We start from the raw sequence: 23096 nt of genomic DNA, 5'->3' as shown, positions 1-23096 counted from the left end.
AGTTGCTCTTCGGTGAGATCTCCCCAGCCCTTTGATAAGCAGTAGAAACGACGACATAGTGATCCCAGCACCTTATTGTGGAAGCGGCAGTACCACATGAACTTGAGCAGAACGGGTTTGAGTCTGTCTCCTTCACGACGAGCACTGCGAACGACAAAAGCTGTGCGGGATTCGTCCAGCAGCTTCCGATGGAAGCGACGTCGACGCCAAACTAGAGTTCGGAGTGACTCCGTGACGGCAGGATACCACCGGAGCATGAACCTGTGTCGCAGTGCCAACTCAGCGCCCATAATCGACTGGCGGAATCGCCGCTTCCAGATGAATTGACGTAGATTTTCACGGAAGACTGGGTGAGAATTGTTGAGGCTGTGGAGAATGGCCGACTGGCGAAGTTCCCAGTAGTCCTCGCCGGTAGCGCACTGGAAATTGTAGTGCCACGAAGTCCAGTAGTCATACATCGTCATGTCAAAAGGGTCCACTGGGAGCAGCTTTCGTTGGTTGAGCTTTTTAATGCGCTGCTCGTCAGTCCAGCTCATACAGAAGCCGCATATGCACCAGACGCTGCTGCACCCCTCAACTTTGACGATCATCACACGACAAGAGCGACATTCAATGATGTCTTCATCGCTGATCATCTCCTTATCTTCCTCTTCACATGCACATGGTGTGCTGGCATCGTACAGTGTACGCTTGCAGTTAAAGCAAACAAAGAACCCACAGCAACGACTCACAACGCGGCGGTGGATGCTGTGGTAGGCCAGCAACAGCGTCGCTCGCCGCTCCTCGTCCTGAATACGCGAGAGTACTTTGTGAATTATGCAGTTAGTCTTGGAAGCTGGAAAGTTATCGGCGACGTATCGGATTACATCGCGTGCAGTGGAAGTCTTGCTGTGGTGGCAAAATCGACGGACAACGCGTCGAAGCTCTGGAATGCGAGTTTTCTCGCTGGGTCGGAGTGTGAGAGCCTCAGCGTTAGCGTAGTCTCTATAGGAATCCTGATAGAACTCTGGCAGTTGTGTGTATTGAGCGTTGTGGCAACCCGGACAGGTGAAGTTGCACGAGGCCTTGCTTAGTGTCCAATACCGTTGAATCAGGAGTTCTGTTGCTGCCGCCTTGGGTTCCAAGCAGCGAATCCATCGTTGTCTGTTCACCGGGATGAGGCAAATTGGACAACGGATCTTGGGTAGTGCTCCCGCGTATGGGACTTCCATGGCCAGTTGCAGGTGCTTCTCCAGACATGACGTGCAGAAGACTGCGGGACAGGTTGTTGAGCAGAAGCGAGTGACAGTCGTTTGGCTCTTTAACGTGAGCTCTTCAAAGCAGATTTGGCAGGTGGTGGAGCCTGTGTCGATGCGAGCCACCTCCCGAGTGTCTGGAACTGCGTTGGGCGCCATGGTGATTGGTAGTGGCGAGCAAAATGTGAAGTGGGTGGGCTGCTGCACTTGGAGCAAGTGTATCCATGCTAAGACCTTCACTCATAACCAAAACATATGGGTTTTGTTGAAGTGTTTACTGCCGTGTTTTGAGCGAGTGGTGGTTTAATCTGAATTAGCGAGCGTTGCCAAATGGTCTGAATTAATTAACTACTACCAGTCCTACACTCGCCCCACCGACGCGCTAATCCGTTCCTGCTTCCGTCTGTAAGCGTCCACACCGCCCTCTAGTTGATGGACAGACACGATCCCCTTGGACTTTCGGACCTCGAATACGCGTGCTGGAAGTGAAGGGTGCGATTCATCCTTGTCGCCATCGCTATCACTTTCGTTGAGGCGTTTGCCGCCTTGTTCTCGCGTTAGGATGTTGAGGAAATGGATATCGTGCGAAATCAACACAACCGCTCCTTGGTACTTGGGCAGGGCCTCACCAAACATCTGAATAGTGGTCATGTCGAGATGATTCGTTGGCTCATCCAGTAGCAGCACATGGGGTGGATTCGGGAATGTTACCCAGGCTAGACCAACGCGAACAAGTTGGCCACCAGACAACCCTCCCAGCGGCACGGACACAGCAGTCTCACCACTGATGCCAAACTTGTTTAAGTGCACACGCACCTTGGTTTCAAGTGACGTGGTGCCTCCATTGGAATTTCCATTGTTTGCGAGCAATACCTCGGGCGAATTTTCTTCCTTACTGATCGACTTCATTAGCAGCTCCAATGCGGTGAGATTGCGAGACTCCAGTCGCTTCAAGTCTTCCACGTGATGCTGCATTAGAGTCCCCACACGTGCTCCATGGAAATACTGCACCTTACCAGCATCCGGTTTGATAACTCGATTGAGAATCTTCATCAGTGTTGTCTTACCCGCTCCGTTTCGACTGACAAAGACCACCTTTTCACCATACGCCACATTTAACGTGACATTTTTGATAGCGAGAGGAGGTGAGCTGGAGTTTTCTCTTTGGTTGGATATCTCTGCCGCCGCTTTGTAACTAAATGATACGTTCTCCAGAGAAAGCATAGTGGTTTGTGCGAGCTTTGTGAGGTTTCGAATCTGCGGGGGTGGCGTCGTCAACGCTTCCCAGGCCTTGCTGTTGTACGAAGTTTCGTAAAGTGCAGTGTCTTCTGCACCGTCAAGCAATGTAAAATGGAAGCCTTGCCGGTCGCGGCTCCGTTTAAAGCGGTGCGCCTTGTCGTTGCGCTCGTTTCCAATCCGCTCCATCTTTTTCTTCTTCGCAGCCGCAACTTGCTTTTTCTTGTCGTCCTTGCCCTTAGACGCCTGCTGGGCGATACGCGCAACCATCTTGGTCATTTTCTCGGTCTTTCGGTCAAGCTTGTGCTGCAGTCTCTCGTTGAACAACTTCTTCGTATCCATGGCTTCTTCGTAGGAGTCGTAGTTACCATCAACATACACGAGCTTTTTGTCTTGCCCGCGCACTAGGATCGTTTCTTCAGCGACCTCATTCAGGAAGAATCTATCGTGGGATACCAGTACGATCGTCAACGTGCTGCCCAGCACCTTCTCCATGGAGAGTAGATAGTTCTTTAGCCACAAGATGGACGGCATGTCCAAGTGGTTTGTCGGTTCGTCAAGTAGCTACAAGTCGGGCTCCATGAACAACACACGTGCCAATAGAATGCGCACCTGCCAACCGCCGCTCAGTGAGGCGAGCTGAGCCTCTTGTTTAGCTGTATCAACGCCCATAGTCGACAAAATGCGCCGAGCTCGAGCTTCCATCGATGCTTCATCCAACGCCTTCAGAGTTATTTCGTACTCTTTGATCTTCTCGTTGATCTCGCGCAAGATTACCGCTTCGTTGGCTGCTTGAACGGTCTCATGTTCACTGTCCGACTGCTCTGTAAATCGCAATTGCAACTCAAGATCAGCCACAGTGTGCTCCGCTTCTAGCTGCCGGTGACGGGCATCTTTACCGCGCATTCCGCTGCGCTTGATGGCGATTTTTGTTGTGGTGACCAGCTCCTCCTTGGCCTCCATCACCTTGACCTCGAGTAGCGCGTGCAGTAGCATGGCCTTCTGAGAGGCGAAGATAAAGGGATCTGAGTGTTGGCTCACGGTGGTTGCTCGCTGCAGAATCGCCAACTTCGAGCGCACATCGGATACGCGGGTGTCAGCATCAAGTACAGTTTGTAGTACAGTTCTCTCCATGCTCTCGTCCGAGAACGACGACGTGTCCATTTGGTTGACATAAAGGATTTTGAGTGCCTGGGGCAGTCCTTCAACTAGACCGTCAGCTAATGCCTGCAGCAGTGTTGACTTGCCGATGCCGTTAGGCCCAATCAGGGCGTACTTGGTACCGTAGTTTAGCTTCAGTTGCGTGTCGACGAGCAGCTCAATCGTTTTCTCCGACTTGCTGCCGTCAGGTGTGACGATTGATAGCGTGAAATCGTTCAGCAGCACGTTCTTACCGAACGCATCAAACGTAGCCGAGTGAAATCGGCTTTGCTGAGATGTTGCCACAATAGAGTGAGCTGCAAGCGAAGTCTCGTTGCTTGCCGGGTCTACTACATCTTGCTTGGCCTTGTCCCTACTGCTCTCACGCCTTCCTTGTTTAGCTGCCCGCTTGAGTTCACGTTTCTCCTTTCGAGAAAGAACTGGCGCACTGTCGTCCACCTCCATGATCGGGTTTGCTTTAGTATCGGTAGTTGAACCGAAAAGCGCAGTCGGCAACATCTTCAATGTGCTTGATAGCAAGACGCTCGAAAACTGATTGCTGTTCGCGGCATCACTTTTACCATGCAACCAGTTCGATTTTCACAAGTCTTACACGTGAGCCGTTCAGAACAATTCGAGACGTTTCGCTGCGGCCGAAAAGTATCATGATGACGAGGTGAAATGGGTCTGACAAATTGGTAATCCCATGCAAGAGAGGTATACTGATTTAAGACAATTTGACAATATCTTACATTAACGTAAAACAGTACTGTAAGCAGACTGTAACTAATTTCGGATTTTTGGCGCCAACTGCAACAAATCTGCTCGCAATATCGGAAGAGGTCAATGGACACGGCGCGCACTCCGAAGCGCAAGCGACGGCGCCTGGAGTCGGGCGCGTCCCGGCGTGGCGGCAAGAAGGCATCGTCTTCATCCTCTTCAGCCAGTCGCACGCCCGGATCGGGAGGCAGCGAGTCCAAAATTGTGTGGAAAGACTCGCCTGCAGACAAGCAGATCAAAGTGTCTGGCACAGGCAAAATGGCTGTTCGAAGGGAGATGCAGGGCTTTGTGGGTCGCTTAGCACGTGCCAGTCAACAGTCACCTCCCTCCACTAGTGAAGAGGAGAAGAAACCGGGTCGAGAACGGGTTCGCACGCGTCGGAAGGCGGCGCAGCATGAAGAGGAGAAAGGTGGCAACAACAATTATTACTATTTAGAGGTGTCGTACGACTGACCAGAGGTTGATGCATGTTGCAGCGGCCTCAAGACACTTGATGTTCAGTCCTCCTGAGAGAGGAATCACAACACAGGGGACACCCAATACAGCCAGGAGGAGACGCTCCACCGAGAGAGGAGACTCACAAGACGAACTTTTCAATGTACTGGACCAGATGGAGCAGAAATATGCCAGTCCCGACGTGACTCTACCTCTAACAAGCCTCACAGCATTGTCTTGTAGGAGACCACAACAGCAGCAATCGCTGCCGCCATTTGCAGCTGCTTCTTCTTCGACGGACGACGACGTGAAGATGACGCCGACTCCAACTCCAAGCAACTCATCGACCGGGACACAGTCGCCACGCTCACTACGGACACAGGAAGCAGATAAATCACAGGAAAGGACTAGAAATCAGAAGGTTGTCAAGACTCTGGAGGCAATCAAAGAGCAGGAGGCTCTCAAGACACCGGATAAGCCCCCAGTGGTCAACGTGGACCCCTTTGACGACTTGACGGACGAATCCTGGGCGTTATTGGACCAGTTAGCGAGCCAGAGAGCTCCCGTTGAAGCTAGCCAAGTGCAGTCGCAATCACAGACAGAGATGGTATCATCCCAGAACCTCGCGCTAACTCCACGACCCATGCCTTCAGCGGTGTATAGTGACACGAAAAAGCCTTCTCCGTTGCCTCCAGCTCACGATCCAGCGTCAGTGGTGCGGTCAATGCATGTCACTGGCGCAGCTCAGCAGTTAGAAGTACCCGAAAGCTTCAAGCGCTTTCTGGTGCTAGAAGTGGATCGCGACGTTGTTAACCGTTCGCTGCTGTTGCGTCTATTAGATGACCAAGATGTACAACTGGAGGCTCAGCTGAGCGAAGACTGGTATGATGTGCTTGTTGAAGCGGGCGATACGATCAACATTGTGTTTACTGAGCAGGACAGAGATGGATTCTTTTCGCAAGATAACAAGACGCCAGTAAGCCGACACTTGTCGCGGATTGTCGTGGATAATGCACACAACGTCGTGGTAGTCCACCCGGATATACTGGTATGTTTAGTGATTTTTCAACTTTGATGTGAAGCTGAAGTTTATGTTACTCTACACGCGGTTTCTTTACAGGTGTCACCCACCAGAGTGACGACAAGTTTTGGTTGTTTGCGACGAGCAGTGCTCCAGGAAACTCTAGCTGTCAACCGCCCGACGAACAAGAAGGCTTTCCTGGGTACATTAAAGCACGACCTCTTCGAGAACGCACTTCTGAATGGCTTGAACAACGCTGAGGCTCTTCTCGAAGAAGCTAAGCAAATTGTGAATTCCAAGTACGTCCGTGCAAGATCGTGGTCGTATCCGAGTCGTGTTCTGATGCTGTGTATGTGTGAGCAGTATTCTAGGTCTTGTGGAGTGCGGGTTAAATGAAGAAGAGACACTTTTTGAGCTTCAACGAGTGATTGAAGATTACCGATCGTGGGTAAACGGAGCCATGGCTGGATCCGGAACGCCCTTGAACGAGATTCCGCCCAAGAATGGATCTAAGGCACGCGTGACCCGTATTTTATCCACGGAAGAAATGATGTGGTCCATTAAGTGGGGACTTAAAGGAGCCACGGATGCATCTGTTGAGGGGACCATCGTTAACCCAGGGGGTAAAAATGGTGAACGCACTGGGAGCGTAGTTCTGCCTCTTGAGCTCAAAACAGGAAGCAAAAAGTATGCCGGCGTTGAGCACCAGGGTCAAGTGATCCTGTATACTCTACTACTGAACGAACGCTATCGCCAACGCTGTCAGGACGGACTATTGATCTACGTTCCGCCCATTGAGACCAACCGTATCACAGCCATGGCGACTCATGTTCGTGGGCTCATCATGACGCGTAATAATTTCGCCAGTGCTATTGCAAAAGTGAAGTCTATCGGTGGCTCTACATCCGCTCAGGTGTTCCCGCCGATGATACGCAACCGCAGAGAGTGTGAGCGTTGTTTTCAGGTTGACGAGTGCGTTTTACACCACGCGGCAACAGAAAATGGCACCGAGGACTCGAGTGGTCTCGGTGAACTATTCACTCTGATGACGAAACATCTTGGTGAAGCAGATTTAAATTATTTCAAGCACTGGAATCATCTCATTGATCTGGAACAGCAGCATGCCGAGAAGAATCTCCGCGCTCTGTGGCTTCAAGTTGGTTGGAAACGCGAGAAAGCGCAGGAGGGTAGTACCTGCATTGCTAGTCTCAAAATGGTATCCGACTCGCCTGCGCTGTCGGAGTCTGGAGCGAAACGAACTCTACGTTTTGTCCGCGATAGGCGGAAGCGAAGAGATACTGGAGATAGTGAGGTTAATTCACAACCAACGTCGTTCGCAGACGTGCGTTTCCGAGTGGACGAACGTGTTATTTTGTCGGCAGAATCGCTTGATGGAAAGAATCTTCTGGTTCATGTGTCTCGTGCTACTGTTCGCAAGATCGAACATGGACTTATTACAATTGAGTCACGTCAAAGTATCCCGTTGATCGTGAAAAGCGGCCAGTCTGTCGTGGGTAAAGAGTATACGTGGAGGCTGGATAAAGACTCCATCATGAGTGGCTTACGACGCGCGAAAGAAAACCTCGTGCAATTATTTATTGGACCTCCGCCAGAGGTGGTTTCAGCCGGAACAGCGTTAGTGAACCGACCTGAATTGCAGGTACGTATGGACTCGATGGTCTCAGCAGGAAATAATGGCAATGGCGACCACAAAGTATCAGGAACAGGTGATACGAGAAGAAGAAACCTGATTGTGCATCTCGCTCGTCCGCATTTTAAACCTTGTCGGGTGACGGATGTCATTACGCAGCGATGTCGAGATTGTGCTAAGGACGACCATGACGGTAGTGTGGCAGCGCACGGTCAATCGTTACTGGATGCGTTTTACGAGTTGAATATCGATCAGCAGCGAGCTGTCCAACGTGTACTGAGCTCTCTCGATTATGCGTTAGTACTGGGAATGCCGGGAACAGGCAAAACCGCGACAATCGCTTACACTGTTCGGGTGCTGCTGTTTCTCGGGTTTTCTGTACTGGTAACGAGTTATACTCATTCAGCTGTGGACAACCTACTGCTCAAGCTGCTCGATTATAAGACCCCCATGCTTCGGATCGGCAACGCTGCTCAGGTCCACCCCATGATTGCAGACTTCACACTCGATCGACAAGCGGAACTCGAAGGAATTTCAAGCGTCCGGACCATGGAAGCCAAGATGGTTAATGCTCAGTTGGTGGGCTGTACGTGTCTGAGTGTGAATAACCATGTGTTGTTTGCCAAGCGGCGATTCGACTTCTGCATCGTCGACGAGGCCACTCAAATCACGCAGCCTATTGTCTTGAGCGCTCTGCGTTGCGCAGATACGTTTGTACTTGTGGGAGATCATTACCAGCTCCCTCCACTCGTGGCAAACGCCCAGGCTCGCAAAGAAGGCATGGATGTGAGTTTGTTTCGAAGACTGGCTGAAGCTCACCCAGAAGCGACTCAACAACTGTCGTATCAGTATCGAATGAACAGAGACATCATGCTGCTGGCGAATCGACTGGTGTACGGCGACAAGCTCAAGTGCGGGTCGTTTAAGGTTGCGTCGAACCATCTTAAGCCAAGATGGCAGCGGCAAGACACCATCGCACAGAAGTCTGTGTGGCCAATGCGAGTGCTGACCAATAACCAAGGCGTGATGTTCCTAGATACGGACGCCATGGGTGAAGCAACATCGGAGAGGTCGAGCACTACGCAGTTAGGAAGTAGTGGTCGTCGACGCATGGAAAACGTCGTGGAAGCGCAGGTGATTGCTGGATTTGTGGAGCTTCTCGTCCTTGGGTCGGTCCCACCTGATGAGATCGCAGTTATCTCTCCCTTTCGGTCTCAAGTGGCGTTGATTCACCAGCATCTAACTGCCGTTGCTGCATTCCGTCGAGCTGGGGGATCCGACTGGATTCATTCTATTGAAGTAAGCACCATCGACAAGTACCAGGGCAAGGACAAGGGCGTGGTTTTGGTCTCTTTTGTCCGATGCAACGAGGAGAAGCACGTGGGTGAACTGCTAACGGATTGGCGTCGCATTAACGTGGCTCTAACGCGTGCTAAACAGAAGCTGCTTCTCGTGGGGTCTGAATCTACTCTCAGTGGCGGTAGCGCTCTCTTCCATGTCCTCTCGGGTGTCATAAAGGAACAGCAGTGGGGATTAAAGCTGCCACGTGACGCTGTGGAAACTCTTCGACAATTTGCAGTGAGTGTGGCAGCTCCCATTGAGCCTGACCCCGAACAAGGTACGACTCCGGGACCGAGATCTAGTCGAGCAACCGACAATGTGAAAGTTTCGATCCTTCAGCGCTCTACTGGGGGCAACGGTGACATCGAATCGCTCGTTCCCAACGTGTCGAGTGTTCCTTTATGCTCTCGTCGGCCAGCGCAGATGAAACCTATTTCGCGTGACATATTTGGTGAGATGTGAACAAAGTTGTGCCAAAGTATTAAACCATAAAGAGAGATAGAAAATGGGAAATAGTCGTCACCCATCTGAAAAATTTCTCATTTGGCAATTTGTTCAAGGCGAGGATGCTGCGTGCGTTCCTGGTGATCATGACTTTGGCTGGAGTGGCAAAAGCCGACGAGCAACTGTATGGAGGGTGGTCTAGCGCCGCCATCACGCCGGATACTCGTGCAGTCTTGCTGCAAGCTTTGTCAACGACAAACGTTTGTGTGAGCTCGATCGTGTCGGTGAGAAGCCAAGTGGTTGCTGGAACGAATTATGAATTCCGGATCGACGGTTGTCGCGGCGTACGCGGTGGAGATTGTGCCAGTGTTTCGTGCGTGTCGCCGCGTGCACTGGTGGTGAACGTCTTCGACCAGCCGTGGACTCGCACAACTCGCGTCTCAGTGTCGGGTGCCTAGGCAAAAAGCCGCTTTGCTAGGCCTCAAAGAACCATTTGGAGGTTAGTCACGTCAAGAACAATTGAGCGGGTATCTTCTTCATTCCTGTTTATCGATATTAAAGTGTCCATATATTATGCTTGTGCTAGAAGTTACTACTACTTCCTCCTAGTCACTTGCCACTCTTTACGGCATCGCCGTTTGCTGATGGTGCTGCCCTTCGTGGTGGTGACTGTAGGCGGGGTCAGACTTGTCGCCCTTGATCTTTTCCTTCACATCGTGCATCTTCTCCTTTGCACGCTCCATGAGGGACGGTGTAAGAGAGTCTTCAGCAGCCTTGATCTGGTGGTTTAGCGTGCTGAGGCTGAAGTGGTCGCGGAGAACCTTTCTCACGATCGTCTCCACGGTTTCAGAGCTCCCCGTGATGCGACCTCCGTTATCGTCCTCATTGCCGGTAATGTTTCTGTGGTGCTCCTCGTTCTTGTCATTTCCAAACAAACCTCCGCGTTGCTCGTGTCCATCTCGGTTCTTGCCAAAGAGGCCACCGTCGGAGTCCGAGGAGGACGAAGAGGATGAAGAGGACTCCCTGTTCCTCCCCAAGAAACCACGATCCCCATCTCCACCAACAGCGGCATCGACCCTTCCCTTGACTCCCATGCGCTGTTTGTTCTCTCTGTCGTAGTTGCGAGCAGTGGCCTTTAAGGCCTCCATGGCCCTGGCTGTCGAGTTCATCATGTTACGGACAGAAGAGGTTTCCGTCTTGGACGGCTGGTTCTTGTTGATATCGTGAGCCACGTGCTTCAGGTCCATCGCCGTGTCCTTGGCATTGCGCATATCGGTCCGCATGAATCGTGTTGCCGTGTTGGTGAAGTGGTTGCCATTGCGATTGTCGTAGTCAGATAAGTGCTTCTTGAGCAACTTAAGACAGTTGGACGTATCATTGGAGGTCTGGATTAGCACTTGCTGCAGCTTGGAGAATTCCTCCTCGATGGCGACGTCGTGATCGGAAGGCTTGCACATGACCATGATTGCTGGATTTTGAGCTTGGTTTGGGTATTGACTTGTGTGTTTGAGATCAAGTTTCGAAATGAATGAGTGGGGTTACTCAATCCGACTTGCTTAGTTGAAGAGAAGGTTGGGATAAACTCGACATTGGGAGGCTTTGAATTTCTCAGCTCTTTATGCAGCCATTGTAGTGCTCAACGGCAATACCAATATTGTCGCGGATTTGTATTAAGCGGATATATGTGAAATTTCATGCCGCTTTCGTTAGAGTTTTTTTACGGGGAACAGCTCGCAGATAAAATAATAAAACAAAAAATGTTTCTCGTCCTACCATGGCCAATTCACTATCCACAAGGAATGCATGTAGCAGTACACTAGAAACTATAACACTGCATTTGGCGAGTATCTACCGTCATAGCCATAAATGTACGTGGAAATTACATGTACATGGTGTTATAGTTTATGAAATTGTAACTGTTGCGACAGATCGGAAGGAGACCTAGCCAACATTCACATTTCTAATGAGTTTTTGAAATTTCGAAGAGACCAATCTGTCGTGATTGAACGTTTCATGAAAACCGCTGTCATGTTGTTGTTTTTTCTTACTCCATATCATTTATGAAATAAAACCTGAAAACCGCGAAATTCGAATTTCGTTGAGTATTCTTCTTGCCGTTGAGGAAGCACTACGATGGCTTGCGAAGACGACTGCGAAATTCAAGCCTCCCAATGTCGGACCCCGAAGACCCTCTCAGCCAAGTTGGGACTCACGTTGGCTTCACTTAAGTCGGACTTGCTCACCTTTGCTCATTTCAAAACTTGATCTCAAGCACACAATCGATACGAACCGACAACCAACTCAACTCAACACCGCAGCAACCATGGTCATGGGCAAGCACTCCGATAAAAAAATCGCCACCGAGGAGGAATTCTTCAAGCTGGAGCAAGTGCTCAACAAGACTGCCGACGACACGTACAACTGCCTCAAGTTGCTCAAGAAGGAATTGTCCGACTATGACAGTCGCAATGGCAACCACTCCAGCAACACGGTAGCACGTTTCATGCGGACCGATATGCGCAATGCCAAGGACACGGCGATGGACCTGAAGCACGTGGCTCACGATATCAACAAGAACCAGAAGCCGTCCAAGACGGAAACCTCTTCCGCTCGCAATATAATGGATTCGACAGCCAGAGCCATGGAGGCCTTAAAGGATACAGCTCGCAACTACGACAGAGAGAACAAACAGCGCATGGGAGTCAAGGGAAGGGTCGATGCCGCTGTTGGTGGAGATGGGGATCGTGGTTTCTTGGGGAGGAACAGGGAGTCCTCTTCATCCTCTTCGTCCTCCTCGGACTCCGACGGTGGCCTCTTTGGCAAGAACCGAGATGGACACGAGCAACGCGGAGGTTTGTTTGGAAATGACAAGAACGAGGAGCACCACAGAAACATTACCGGCAATGAGGACGATAACGGAGGTCGCATTACGGGGAGTTCTGAGACCGTGGAGACGATCGTGAGAAAGGTTCTCCGCGACCACTTCAGCCTCAGCACGCTAAACCACCAGATCAAGGCTGCTGAAGACTCTCTTACACCGTCCCTCTTGGAGCGTGCAAAGGAGAAGATGCACGATGTGAAGGAAAAGATCAAGGGCGACAAGTCTGACCCCGCCTACAGTCACCACCACGAAGGGCAGCACCATCAGCAAACGGCTATGCCAGAAGGAGCGGGGAGTAGCTCAAGCATAAGTTACTAGGAAGAAGTAGTAGTAGCGGTTTCTAGCACTTCAGTTGTAAGCTTTTACTATGAACACATTGATAATGAGATAGTTTTGCTATGAAAGTTTTTTTTTCAACAGATCGATGTCTATGTTACAGGTGCCTGAACGCGGGAATATCGGGAACTTCCAGATTACCTCGAGCCAATGTGCTTTTTTTTTTTTTTAGGATTGTTGTCTTCTCTCAGTTTCATAAAGTCTTTACAAAAATTTGTTGATTTAATCGAATAAAACCAAATGCTTGGGAAATGTGTAGTAGGAAAGCTAGAATTATCATAGTGTTGCTGCAATAGTTATGCTGTTTTTGCATACAATGATCAGCAAGCTGAGAACCTCATCGAAAAGTTGACAAACTGTTTTTTTTTACTGTACAAGTCCAAGAGATCCTTTCCTTAATTTAGGTTTAAAGATGAAGATTACTTCTCAATTTTAGAGATCTCCGGAAAAGAGAAGGCCTACTGGTGAGTTCAGGATTTTTTTTTAGCTCTTTACCAAAAACATATTTGCGCGTCAGTAACTGAATTTGTTTTTCAATCCTCCCAAAAAATAAGTATAATGGCTATACACACGATTAATCTTAATATTGTAAATAATTTTCGTAGTTTTCAGAAACATTATTGTGTAGCATTGGTAAAGATTTAAATAATAAGCAAACTCAATAATATTGAGTCAATATCAAGGTATTCATATTAAAAGCTCACAACTGAAGTGCTAGAAACCGATACTACTACTTCCTCCTAGTCACTTACGCTTGAACTACTCCCCGCTCCTTATGGCATAGCCGTTTGCTGATGGTGCTGGCCTTCCTGGTGGTGACTGTAGGCGGGGTCGGACTTGTGCTGGCCTTCGTTGTGGTGACTGTAAGCAGCGTCGGATTTGTGCTGGCCTTCGTTGTGGTGACTGTAGGCGGGGTCGGACTTGTCGCCCTTGATCTTTTCCTTCACATCGTGCATCTTCTCCTTCGCACGCTCGACGAGGGACGGCGTAATAGAGTTTTCTGCGGCCTTGATCTGGTGGTTTAGCGCGTTGAGGCTGAAGTGGTCGCGGAGAACCTTTCGCACGATCGTCTCCACGGTCTCAGAACTCCCCGTGATGCGACCACCGTTATCATCTTTATTACCGGGGATGTTTCTGTGCAGCTCCTCATTCTCGTCACCCCCGAAGAAGCCTTCGCGTGGTTGGCCTTCCTCTCGGTTCCTGTCCAAGACCCCACCATCGGACTCGTGCGTGTTCCTGTAGAAACCACGATCCTCACCTCTACCTCGTTGCTTCCAAAGAAACCACGGTCATCATCTCGATCGCGCTCATTCTTCTCGAAGTTACCACGATTCTCATCTCTTTCCCTGTCGTTCGTCCCGAAGTAACCACGATCCTCACCTCTCTCGTGCCTCATCTCGTCCGTGCCATGTGGTCCGCGGTTCTCACCCATCTCATTGCCACGGCGTCCGCCAACAGCGGCATCGATCGTGCCCTTGACTCCCATGCGCTGTTTGTTCTCTCTGTCGTAGTTGCGAGCAGTGGCCTTTAAGGCCTCCATGGCTCTGGCTGTCGAGTCCATTATATTGCGAGCGGAAGAGGTTTCCGTCTTGGACGGCTTCTGGTTCTTGTTGATATCGTGAGCCACGTGCTTCAGGTCCATCGCCGTGTCCTTGGCATTGCGCATATCGGTCCGCATGAAACGTGCTGCCGTGTTGCTGGAGTGGTTGCCATTGCGACTGTCATAGTCGGACAATTCCTTCTTGAGCAACTTGAGGCAGTTGTACGTGTCGTCGGCAGTCTTGTTGAGCACTTGCTCCAGCTTGAAGAATTCCTCCTCGGTGGCGATTTTTTTATCGGAGTGCTTGCCCATGACCATGGTTGCTGCGGTGTTGAGTTGAGTTGGTTGTTGGTTGGTATCGATTGTGTGCTTGAGATCAAGTTTTGAAATGAGCAAAGTTGAGCAAGTCCGACCGACTTAAGTGAAGCCAACATGGGTCCCAACTTGGCTGAGAGGATCTTCGGGGTCCGACATTGGGAGGCTTGAATTTCGCAGTCGTCTTCGCAAGCCATCGTAGTGCTTCCTCAACGGCAAGAAGAATACTCAACGAAATTCGAAGTTTGGTTTGAAACTCAAAAGACCCCTCGGTTTGCTAAGCAAGTAACTTCCTCGTGGCTGTTGTCTTTGATATAAGAGCTCAAAGCAAGCTTGTTACATATAAAGCAACACATAGTGCTTGCGCAGCTGTAGCTGTACCACAAAGACCGGATCGTAACCTCACTGCATGGAGGAAACACTCGAGCACTTATTGTGTGAAGCACGGTATTTAGATCCGTAGCGAAGACCACCGTGTCGTTGGCTGCATAGAGCTTTATGAGAGATTTGCCCCAACTTAGTGGGTGTCGTGCGGTTTCGCAACGAAACCATTTTCAAAAAAGTACTTAGTAGTTCGCAGAGTGGAACGCAGCAATGAGACAACTGCGCAGGTACTTCGAGAACCCCAGACGAAAATGCAAATGACTTCATCTTTGATAAGCTGGAGTGCTTTCGAGTGATACACTGGCATAAAGTTTTTAAAGTCGTATATTGTTCACATGTGAATTGAGTGACTGCTCTTACAAAAAATCGTAGTTCACGCGGTTTTTCGGCTGTACTTGCCAGTAGAATTTAGAGCAATATTCGTTTTTGAAGATTTTAATTTCAACCTCATAACTTGAAGTTCTCGAACCATTTCAATTTTGATGACAGTGAGTATCTCACTGAGTCATTAGCCCGAAAGTTATGTGTAAATTGTAATTGAGCTACCAGCAAGCAAAATTAAATGAATTAAATCTGAGTCCATGTGTTGCAGAATGTACGCGCCAAAGCGCTACATTTCCAAAAATCAAAGTATTCATAGTTCGCTCATCGCTACCGCCTAGAAGTCCCTACCGCTGCCTCCTAGTCATTTGCATCCACTTCCCTCAATTTACGGCACCGCGGCTTGTTCCTGGTGACCAACGTGGTGGTGACCTTCGTAGTGGTGACCGTGACTGTCATGGGTAGGCTCGGACTTGTCGCCCGTAATCTTTTCCTTCACGTCGTGCATCTTCTCCTTCGCACGCTCCATGAGCGAAGGCGTGAGGGACTTTTCTGCAGCCTTGATCTGGTGGTCGAGTGGGCGGAGGTTGAAGTGGTCCCGGAGAATCTTTCTCACGATCGTCTCCACGGTCTCGGAGCTCCCCATAACGCCACCATTATCGTCTTTCGTGCCACCGAGGACGCCTTTGTGGTGCTCCTCGTTCTTACCACCCCCAAGCATTCCTCCGCGTTGCTCGTCTTCGTCCTTGTTGAAGAAACCTCCCTCGGATTGCTTGGGTTTATCGCTCTGGCCAAAGATACCACCTTCCGATTCCTTCTCCTTCTTCCCGAAGAAGCCACGGTCTTCATCTCGGTCCTTCTCGCTCTTCCCGAAGAAGCCACGATCCTCATCTCCCTCCGTTCCATGTCCCGTTTTCTTGTCATGGCGTCCTCCAACAGCGGCATCGACCGTGCCCTTGACTCCCATCCGCTGCTTGTTCTCTCTGTCGTAGTCGCGAGCAGTAACCTTCAAAGCCTCCATGGCCTTGACTGTTGCGTCCATCATGTTGCGAGCGGAAGAGATCTCCGCCTCGGATGACTTCTTGCTCTTGTTGATATCGTGAGCCACGTGCTTCAGGTCCATCGCCGTGTCCTTAGCAGTACGCATATCGCTCCGCATGAAACGTGTAGCCGTGTTACGAAAGTGATTGCCATTGCGACTGTCGTATTCCGACAGTTCCTTCTTCAGCAGCTTAAGGCAGCTGTACGTATCCTCGGCGGTCTGGTTGAGCGCTTGCTCCAGCTTGAAGAATTCCTCCTCGGTGGCGGTGTTTTGCTCGTTGTGCTTGCCCAGGACCATGGTTGTTGCGGTGTTGAGTTGGTTGTTGGTTGGTATCGACTTGTGTGCTTGAGATCAAGTTTCGAAATGAGCAAGAATAAGCATGTCCGACTTGGCCAAAGCTAACGAGTCCGACTTGCCTAGCTGGAGTGGACATTGGGACGAATCCTACTTTGGGAGACTTTGAATTTCTCAGTTCTATTTCGCAAGCCATAGCATAGCGCTTTCTCAACGGTAGGAACAAACTTTCGCCCAACAAATTGGCATTGTCTCGTCATTTTGTCGCGCAGAATGCAGCCATTATTTTTCATGGAAAAAAGCGGAAAAGTCCCCCATTATGTGGTAGAAGAATCACGTCATTTCAAAACGTGATCATTACAAAGCACAATCATGGGCAAGTCTATTACCACTCAGCAAGAGTTTTCCAAGCTGGAGCAGAGGTTGATCCAGACGGCGGATGATGCAACCAATTGCCTTAAAGTCCTCAAAGGCAACCTCAGCGAGTTCGACAGTCGTCACAAGCTGTTCTTCGTCAACACCTCCAAATTTTACCTGAGGAGTGACATCCGAGCGGCAAAGGACAGGGCGTCGGAGCTACGAGCCGCGGCTAACCAGATCGCTGAATGTGAGGCACCGTCAGAGTCGGAGATCACTGCTTCTCGCAGTGCAATGCATGCAACGGCCGATGCCTTGAATGAGTTGGCGAGATCGGCTCGCACCTACGACAAGAAGAATCTCAAGTCCAAAGGCATTACAGGCGTCGTGACCACCTTGTGTGGTGGCAAGAAGCAAGCGAAGAAAGAGACCAAGACGAGCAAGGGCAAAGATCCTGCTGGAATGGACAACAACAGAGTGGGGTCGGAGGGCATTCTTCGAGCTCCGGACACAGTAGAAGAAGTGGTGACAACGACTTTAAGCGACTGCTTCAGCGGGTTCCGGGAGTTGCAACATCAGATTGCAACTTCGGAGAAATCGCTGTCGCCTCTGTTTGCAGATAGTACCAATCCCGCAGTCTAGTTGAAGTGCGACCAGATTTGCAGCTCGACAGTGTGTCAAACTTTACAATAAGCTTTATATTAGCCTTTTCACACAGTAGGATACATAGTAATATGCAATAAACGTTAGCTTGGCTGAAGTTGTTAATATGTAGCCATCTCTATATCCGCCCATGTTGGCACATCGTGTTTGAAGGTGGCCGACACTTTTGCTTGAGCTGCCAAACTCATGTCACATCGCTAGCCCCGGTTTGGGGTGACGATTGCTCGGAGGAGGACGACCGACTAAAGGTCTGCGATCCTTAGCGGTCAGCACTATTAAGTGTGAATTTCAAGCCTATAGAACTCGAGGCTTTTCTATGCGAGTTTGTGTCAATTGTTGCTTTGGTCGTCTGTGTTGTGCTCCCAGCTTCAACGCACTCAACACAAATCCCTACGACACCACGTTGTGTCCGAGTGTCCGCAAGTGAGCTGGCTCACAAAGGTCGGGTGGATCGACCACAGCAGAACTCATCAAACCATAATACTTTTGGGAACTGGGCTTTTCGAGATAAAGAAAATGACTCCAGCATTGCTGTCGTTTAAGCGGTTAGTTGTTGAGTCCTCTCCGTGTGAAAATGATGAATTCAATATCTATGAATTCTTATTCGTTGTGCCCACCTCACTGGGGCGAACCCGTATCCGTGCGGCTGTCATACTTGCAATGGTGAAATGCGAGACAATCCTGCCGGTGTAAAATCAATCCGCCACACCAGATTCGAGCTGGTACACGCTGGTACAGTCCGTGACAATGCAAGCGCCTGCATCGCATAATGCTTGACACTCTCAGCCACCGTTATGGTCAGTGCGCGACATCCGGCGGGCAATTGCTCGCCCCCTGAATGATGAGCCGTACAGTCTTATGGCTGTCATCATGTCTAACAACGCAGCCTAGGAGGATATCCTCCTTGTTCAAGTCGAGTGACTTACCAGCTCCGCGCATAAATTTTACATTCAGCGCCACAGCCTGTGGCGTACTCCACTACGTGCCGCGCTACTTGCATGTACACTTGACCGCAAACCGTGTCTGAAGTTGAAGTGGTGTCGTCAGTTAGCAAATCTTCAGTTTTGAAGCTGCAGTTTGGTTGCTTAGTCGCGTCTTTTCGACGAATAACCGATTTAGATCGAATTTTCAGCCAATCACCAATGGTCCTTTCTTTTAACACTGGGCATCGAAAAGTGTCTCTGTTGTGGCCCGTCCAAGGCGAAGGCACGTTAACGTCTCATCGGGCTCTAGCCGCAACAGCTCATGGCTTCGTATCACCGTAGATACGCACGTCGTGGCTGCTACACTGCAAATGGACATGGCGATACTGAATTTCACGTGCACCAACTTGGCGAAAACGGGCCGTTGCTGAGCTCACTTTTCCTTTTGCTTCGCTCCACACACTGTACCACATCCACACCATCGATACTAGCGTTGCAGTTGCCAACATGTTGCATTCCAGTCCGAAACCTCATCGCAGTGGCGAGGTGCATCCACTGCTCGAAACCAATTCCGCTCCACTCTCTCAGTCGCAATCCTCGAGCACCAACCGCATCAGTCGATGGAGCGTGCTGGCAATCGTCTCGACGCTATTGTTCGCCGCTGCGGTCTTCGGCATCTTCAAACCCAGCGTATCAACATTGCGAAGCGCGACGACAGTTGCTCCCGATGCCAAATTCGACCTGTTCACACCCATTTTCAACTCCGAGGCCCCACCCCAAAGTCTCTTCAACCACACCGATGCACACAAGAACCTGTTACCACCCAAGTTCCTGGCCCCCGGTCTCATAGGTTCACGTCCCATCCCGACTAATGACTGGTGGGGTAACATGATCGGAGCCACTGTCGGGGAGGAAGAAGTAGTCCACCCGGTGTGGACGAATCCGTACAGTGTGACGCCTTCCATCTTCATGGAACCCTACGGTCTTACCATGAACTACCCGTACACAACCCGTTTGTTCGGAGGCGGCTTAACTGGCAACGGCGACGCTGAGATGTACTACCTGCACGGCCAAATCCCCGAATTCACCTTCTCCGCTACCGAATTCTCCAACTCGTCCCACCCGATCTTCGAGGTGTTCGACTGGGATGATCTCACTGTACAGCTCCGCTTCTTGTCTCGCGAAGACTCGTCCAAGAAATTTGAGGCGACGCTCGCTAGTGGCATGGCGTTCGTCACTGCTCACTACTCCGGTCTCACTCCACGCTTCCAGACTTATTACAACATTTCGTCGATCAATGGTCTGGACGCCACGGAGACTGTCGACCTCCCTTTGACCAACGACCGCTACGTGCTGCAGTTCAATAACGGAGCCACCTGGACGTTGTACTTCTCGAACGAAGTCACGCTGCGCTTTGATGGTCACTCTACGCTCGATATGGAGAAGCCATTCACTGGCATTGCTCGTGTTGCATTGATCCCGGACGCATCTGCACAAGAGCAGATCATCTTTGACCAAACAGCGAGCTGTGTCCTCAATGGTGGGCGAGTTGAAGCCCACAACGAAGATGCCTACGCCTACAAGTGGCAGACCAGCGGTGACTGCACCAACGGAATGCTGCATTATGCCCAGGTGCACCACGTTGATACTCTGGATCGTAGATACGCTATCGAAGCTGAAGGAGTGGCTGCTCACTCTACGACGCGTGGACTGATGCAGGGAATTGTGACCAAGACTTCGCCACCTGAGTGGCGCATGATGGAAACGGTGGACTTCCCTGTGGACTTCTACCCGCCAAGAAAGCCTGACGCTAGCGTGGTCAAAGCCTACGAGATGAAGAAGAATTTGATCGCTGATATCGACTCCGAGTGGTCTATCGCGCTGGGTCAGAGCTACTACTTCAACGGCAAGGCTGCACAGAAGTACGCTTCGCTCTGTCTGATGGCAGGAGATTCGTCCATTGTTGGTGACGATACCGAGCTGCTTTCTCACTGCATTACGAAGCTGGAAGGTTTGCTGACGCCATTCCTCAACAACACGTGGACCAACCCACTCGACTATGATACAATTTACCGAGGTATTGTGAGCTCGCAGGGCTTTAAACTGAACGATCCCAACGTCGACTTCGGCAACACCATGTACAATGACCACCACTACCACTACGGCTACTGGGTGGTCACTGCTGCTATCGTCAACAAGCTGGACCCCACTTGGTCGGGTATTCCTGCGATGAACCGCATGGCTGGTTTCATGATTCGTGACGTCGCGAACCCGTCGGACGCAGACCCGTACTTCCCCAAGTTCCGTAGTCTCGACTGGTACCGTGGTCATTCGTACTCACACGGAATCACGGCACTTGGAGACGGCAAGGATGAGGAGAGCACGTCTGAAGATATGAACTTCTACTATGGTATGACGCTGCTGGGTAAGGTCACTGGAGACAAACACCTCGAAACTGTGGGCAAACTTATGGTCAAGCTCAACGCCCGTGCCATTCAGACGTATTTCCTGCTGGAAGACGGTAACCGTGCCCACCCGGACCGCTACCGTGACAACAAGGTCATGGGTATTCTCTTCGACAACAAGGTCAACTACGCTACCTGGTTCAGCGGCGAGAAGCACGCGATTCACGGCATCCAGATGCTCCCGGCCACGGCTGTGACTGAATTCGTACGCACTCTCAACTTCGTCGAGCAGGAATGGGACCAGATCTTGGCTCGTGAGGACATCGTCCTAAACGACAACCAGACCAACCCGTGGCTCTCGCTTCTCTACATGAACTACGCCACCGTCAACAAAGACTTTGCGCTTGAAAAGCTCCGCACTGTCACAATGGATGACGGACTATCTCGCTCCTGGGCGATGTACATTGCAGCCACCCGGCCGTAGATTCAATCGACCGACGTACCATGATATGAGGGCGATGTCGATGAATGGAAGACATTGCCTTGTAGAGTACAAGTCCAACGAACAGTAAATAGAAAAATATTCATGAACTCAGCAGTCTTACCGATAGTGTATCTGATATTGAGAGCGCGTTAAAGCGAATGGAATATGATAGTAATTCCATTAGAAATCATACTCATCGCCTCGAGGACTTGCGACTGATAGAACTTCTTTAGTCTCAGTAGATTCCTTTGCCTCCGCTTCAGAGGTTTCGAACTTCTTCGAACCGTGTTTCCAACCCCGGATCTCTTCACGGAGCTCTTCGTCGCTCACTAACTGCTGAAGCGTGAGCGGTTCTCCTGTTAATGGACAGCGGTTGCCAAAATCGCGAAACCAAGCTTCTATAACCTGGCGCTCAAACACTTGGCCGTATGGTGATCGCATCGGATGTTTCAACAACTTCAGCGAGACTGCACACTTGTACTCGGGCGGGATATCTCGTGATCCGGATTTATTTTTCTTCTTCTTGGAAGAATGCTTTGATTTCTTCTTGTGCTTCTCCTTGGACGGTGAATCAAGAGCAGGAGCTTTGGCATCGACTTCCTCTTCATCATCGTCGTCGATTGCATCAGCGTCCTGAATAGTGATAGCGTTCAGGCTCGGCAAGTCTCCGAGCAGTTCATATTCCTCTTTACGCGACAATGGTGCCGTTTTCAAAGCTGGAACAGGCTTGTCCTCGATATTAGACGTGGTTGTTGCTTCAACCTGCTTCGGTGGAGACAGAGACGACGGAGTAGGTAGATGTGACGCAATATCTTCGAGCATGGCGCGGATCTCGCTGTGAATGGTGAGGTCTTTCGCGATAGAGCCACGATCAGTCTTGAGCATCACGTCGGCACCATACACAACCAGCATCTTGACAATTGGCACTCGGGAATGATACGCAGCTTCATGCAGCGCTGTCCACCCGAGCTTGTTCGTTGCGTTCTTGTTGACACCCCACTCCAGCAGCATCTTGACGGTGGATCCATGTCCTTGACGTGCTGCCTCCGCCAGTGGCATTTGCCCCGGGAACGGACACAACGCGAATTCAGGGCAAATAACATCGTGCTTGGCTCCTGCACGCAAGAGCTCCTGTGCGATAGTCACGTATCCCCGATGACAAGCATCGTATAGTGGGGTCCACCCGACCGAGTTGACTGTGTTCACATTGGCTCCAGCACGAATGAGTTTGATCGCCAAAGCCTCCAATCCGTAGGCACAGGCGATATGTAGCGCCGTCCAGCCGCACGAGAACGATCCAGGACCACGACGTGTTATCCCATCCAGATCTGCTTTGCGAACCACTAGCTCCTTGAGGATGGCGATTCCCGCCTCTTGGGCATTGAGCATGTGGCACGCAGAGTGTAGGGGCGTCCAGCCGTCGTTGTTAGGCAGATGCAGTGTCTCCTTGTCCAGCACAATCTTGTCGTTGCCCACATAGACGATCAACTTGCTGTCATCTAGAGTCTCGTCAGCATACTGCTTGTGTGTCTTGCCCGATGTCGACTTGATCTCTTGACCGTCGAGCGTCAACTGCTGGAATTTGCCCTCGCCATCAGGAGAATGCACGATCAGCACCATGTTGCCGCCTTTGAAGTTGCGTGATTGATCTCGTGGATTCTTCGGCCCGACGTGGAAGTCGTACAGTCGATACAAGTCCGGGAAGCGCACGAACCGCGGATCCAAACCCTGCACCATGGCATCACCGAGGATCATGGTGCATGCCAGCATCTGCTCGAACGTTTGGGTTGACGCCGCGCCGCCCATGACTGCGTCGTCCCTAGATCACAAGTACACAGAGAAACACTAAAGAGCGCCGCTGTCGGCGA

The 23096-nt window shown here is 50.6% G+C and overlaps 13 protein-coding genes across 13 annotated transcripts in view; 6 read left to right on the top strand and 7 right to left on the bottom strand.

The window, feature by feature from the left end:
* Positions 1-1411, bottom strand: part of PPTG_16839 (hypothetical protein) — a gene marked incomplete at its 3' end in the record, with an annotated part of 2696 nt that extends 1285 nt beyond the window's left edge. Inside the window, exon 1 of the mRNA XM_008914348.1 lies at positions 72-1411. Coding sequence (XP_008912596.1) covers positions 72-1394 — 1323 coding nt within the window. The 5' untranslated portion in view covers positions 1395-1411. The remainder of the gene's footprint in view (positions 1-71) is intronic.
* A 184-nt stretch (positions 1412-1595) lies between these two features.
* PPTG_16838 (hypothetical protein) lies at positions 1596-3005 on the bottom strand (the record flags this gene model as incomplete). Its single annotated transcript, XM_008914347.1, has 1 exon — positions 1596-3005. The coding sequence occupies one exon, from the start codon at positions 3003-3005 to the stop codon at positions 1596-1598; it is 1410 nt and encodes a 469-aa protein (XP_008912595.1).
* Positions 3006-3035: 30 nt separating this feature from the next.
* Positions 3036-4150, bottom strand: PPTG_16837 (hypothetical protein; the record flags this gene model as incomplete). The annotated part of the gene is made up of 1 exon (XM_008914346.1): positions 3036-4150. Exon 1 carries the CDS (start codon positions 4128-4130, stop codon positions 3036-3038), a length of 1095 nt encoding a protein of 364 aa, XP_008912594.1. The 5' UTR covers positions 4131-4150.
* A 307-nt stretch (positions 4151-4457) lies between these two features.
* On the top strand, positions 4458-5901 carry PPTG_16836 (hypothetical protein; the record flags this gene model as incomplete). Its single annotated transcript, XM_008914345.1, has 2 exons — positions 4458-4800; positions 4868-5901. The coding sequence occupies 2 exons, from the start codon at positions 4458-4460 to the stop codon at positions 5899-5901; spliced, it is 1377 nt and encodes a 458-aa protein (XP_008912593.1).
* A 406-nt stretch (positions 5902-6307) lies between these two features.
* On the top strand, positions 6308-9301 carry PPTG_16835 (hypothetical protein; the record flags this gene model as incomplete). The annotated part of the gene is made up of 1 exon (XM_008914344.1): positions 6308-9301. One exon carries the CDS (start codon positions 6308-6310, stop codon positions 9299-9301), a length of 2994 nt encoding a protein of 997 aa, XP_008912592.1.
* A 104-nt stretch (positions 9302-9405) lies between these two features.
* PPTG_16834 (hypothetical protein) lies at positions 9406-9741 on the top strand (the record flags this gene model as incomplete). Its single annotated transcript, XM_008914343.1, has 1 exon — positions 9406-9741. One exon carries the CDS (start codon positions 9406-9408, stop codon positions 9739-9741), a length of 336 nt encoding a protein of 111 aa, XP_008912591.1.
* Positions 9742-9906: 165 nt separating this feature from the next.
* On the bottom strand, positions 9907-10794 carry PPTG_16833 (hypothetical protein; the record flags this gene model as incomplete). Its single annotated transcript, XM_008914342.1, has 1 exon — positions 9907-10794. Exon 1 carries the CDS (start codon positions 10744-10746, stop codon positions 9907-9909), a length of 840 nt encoding a protein of 279 aa, XP_008912590.1. The 5' UTR covers positions 10747-10794.
* An 812-nt stretch (positions 10795-11606) lies between these two features.
* Positions 11607-12482, top strand: PPTG_16832 (hypothetical protein; the record flags this gene model as incomplete). Its single annotated transcript, XM_008914341.1, has 1 exon — positions 11607-12482. One exon carries the CDS (start codon positions 11607-11609, stop codon positions 12480-12482), a length of 876 nt encoding a protein of 291 aa, XP_008912589.1.
* A 777-nt stretch (positions 12483-13259) lies between these two features.
* On the bottom strand, positions 13260-14841 carry PPTG_16831 (hypothetical protein; the record flags this gene model as incomplete). The annotated part of the gene is made up of 3 exons (XM_008914340.1): positions 13759-14841; positions 13338-13690; positions 13260-13272 (listed from the first exon to the last, which is right to left on the bottom strand). Exons 1-3 carry the CDS (start codon positions 14356-14358, stop codon positions 13260-13262), a joined length of 966 nt encoding a protein of 321 aa, XP_008912588.1. The 5' UTR covers positions 14359-14841.
* Positions 14842-15251: 410 nt separating this feature from the next.
* Positions 15252-16541, bottom strand: PPTG_16830 (hypothetical protein). The gene has a single exon (XM_008914339.1). It carries the CDS (start codon positions 16397-16399, stop codon positions 15449-15451), a length of 951 nt encoding a protein of 316 aa, XP_008912587.1. The 5' UTR covers positions 16400-16541; the 3' UTR covers positions 15252-15448.
* A 210-nt stretch (positions 16542-16751) lies between these two features.
* PPTG_16829 (hypothetical protein) lies at positions 16752-17499 on the top strand. The gene has a single exon (XM_008914338.1). The coding sequence runs from the start codon at positions 16769-16771 to the stop codon at positions 17393-17395; it is 627 nt and encodes a 208-aa protein (XP_008912586.1). The 5' UTR covers positions 16752-16768; the 3' UTR covers positions 17396-17499.
* Positions 17500-18606: 1107 nt separating this feature from the next.
* PPTG_16828 (hypothetical protein) lies at positions 18607-21376 on the top strand. Its single transcript, XM_008914337.1, has one exon. The coding sequence runs from the start codon at positions 18847-18849 to the stop codon at positions 21226-21228; it is 2382 nt and encodes a 793-aa protein (XP_008912585.1). The 5' UTR covers positions 18607-18846; the 3' UTR covers positions 21229-21376.
* Positions 21377-21408: 32 nt separating this feature from the next.
* Positions 21409-23034, bottom strand: PPTG_16827 (hypothetical protein; the record flags this gene model as incomplete). The annotated part of the gene is made up of 1 exon (XM_008914336.1): positions 21409-23034. The coding sequence occupies one exon, from the start codon at positions 23032-23034 to the stop codon at positions 21409-21411; it is 1626 nt and encodes a 541-aa protein (XP_008912584.1).
* Positions 23035-23096: the final 62 nt, after the last annotated feature.

The sequence above is a fragment of the Phytophthora parasitica genome, assembly GCF_000247585.1.
Source record: "Phytophthora parasitica INRA-310 unplaced genomic scaffold supercont2.59, whole genome shotgun sequence".
In the NCBI taxonomy this organism is placed as follows: domain Eukaryota; phylum Oomycota; class Peronosporomycetes; order Peronosporales; family Peronosporaceae; genus Phytophthora; species Phytophthora nicotianae.
Note: the sequence above shows the minus strand (reverse complement) of the source record. Positions and strands in the feature narration are given on the sequence as shown.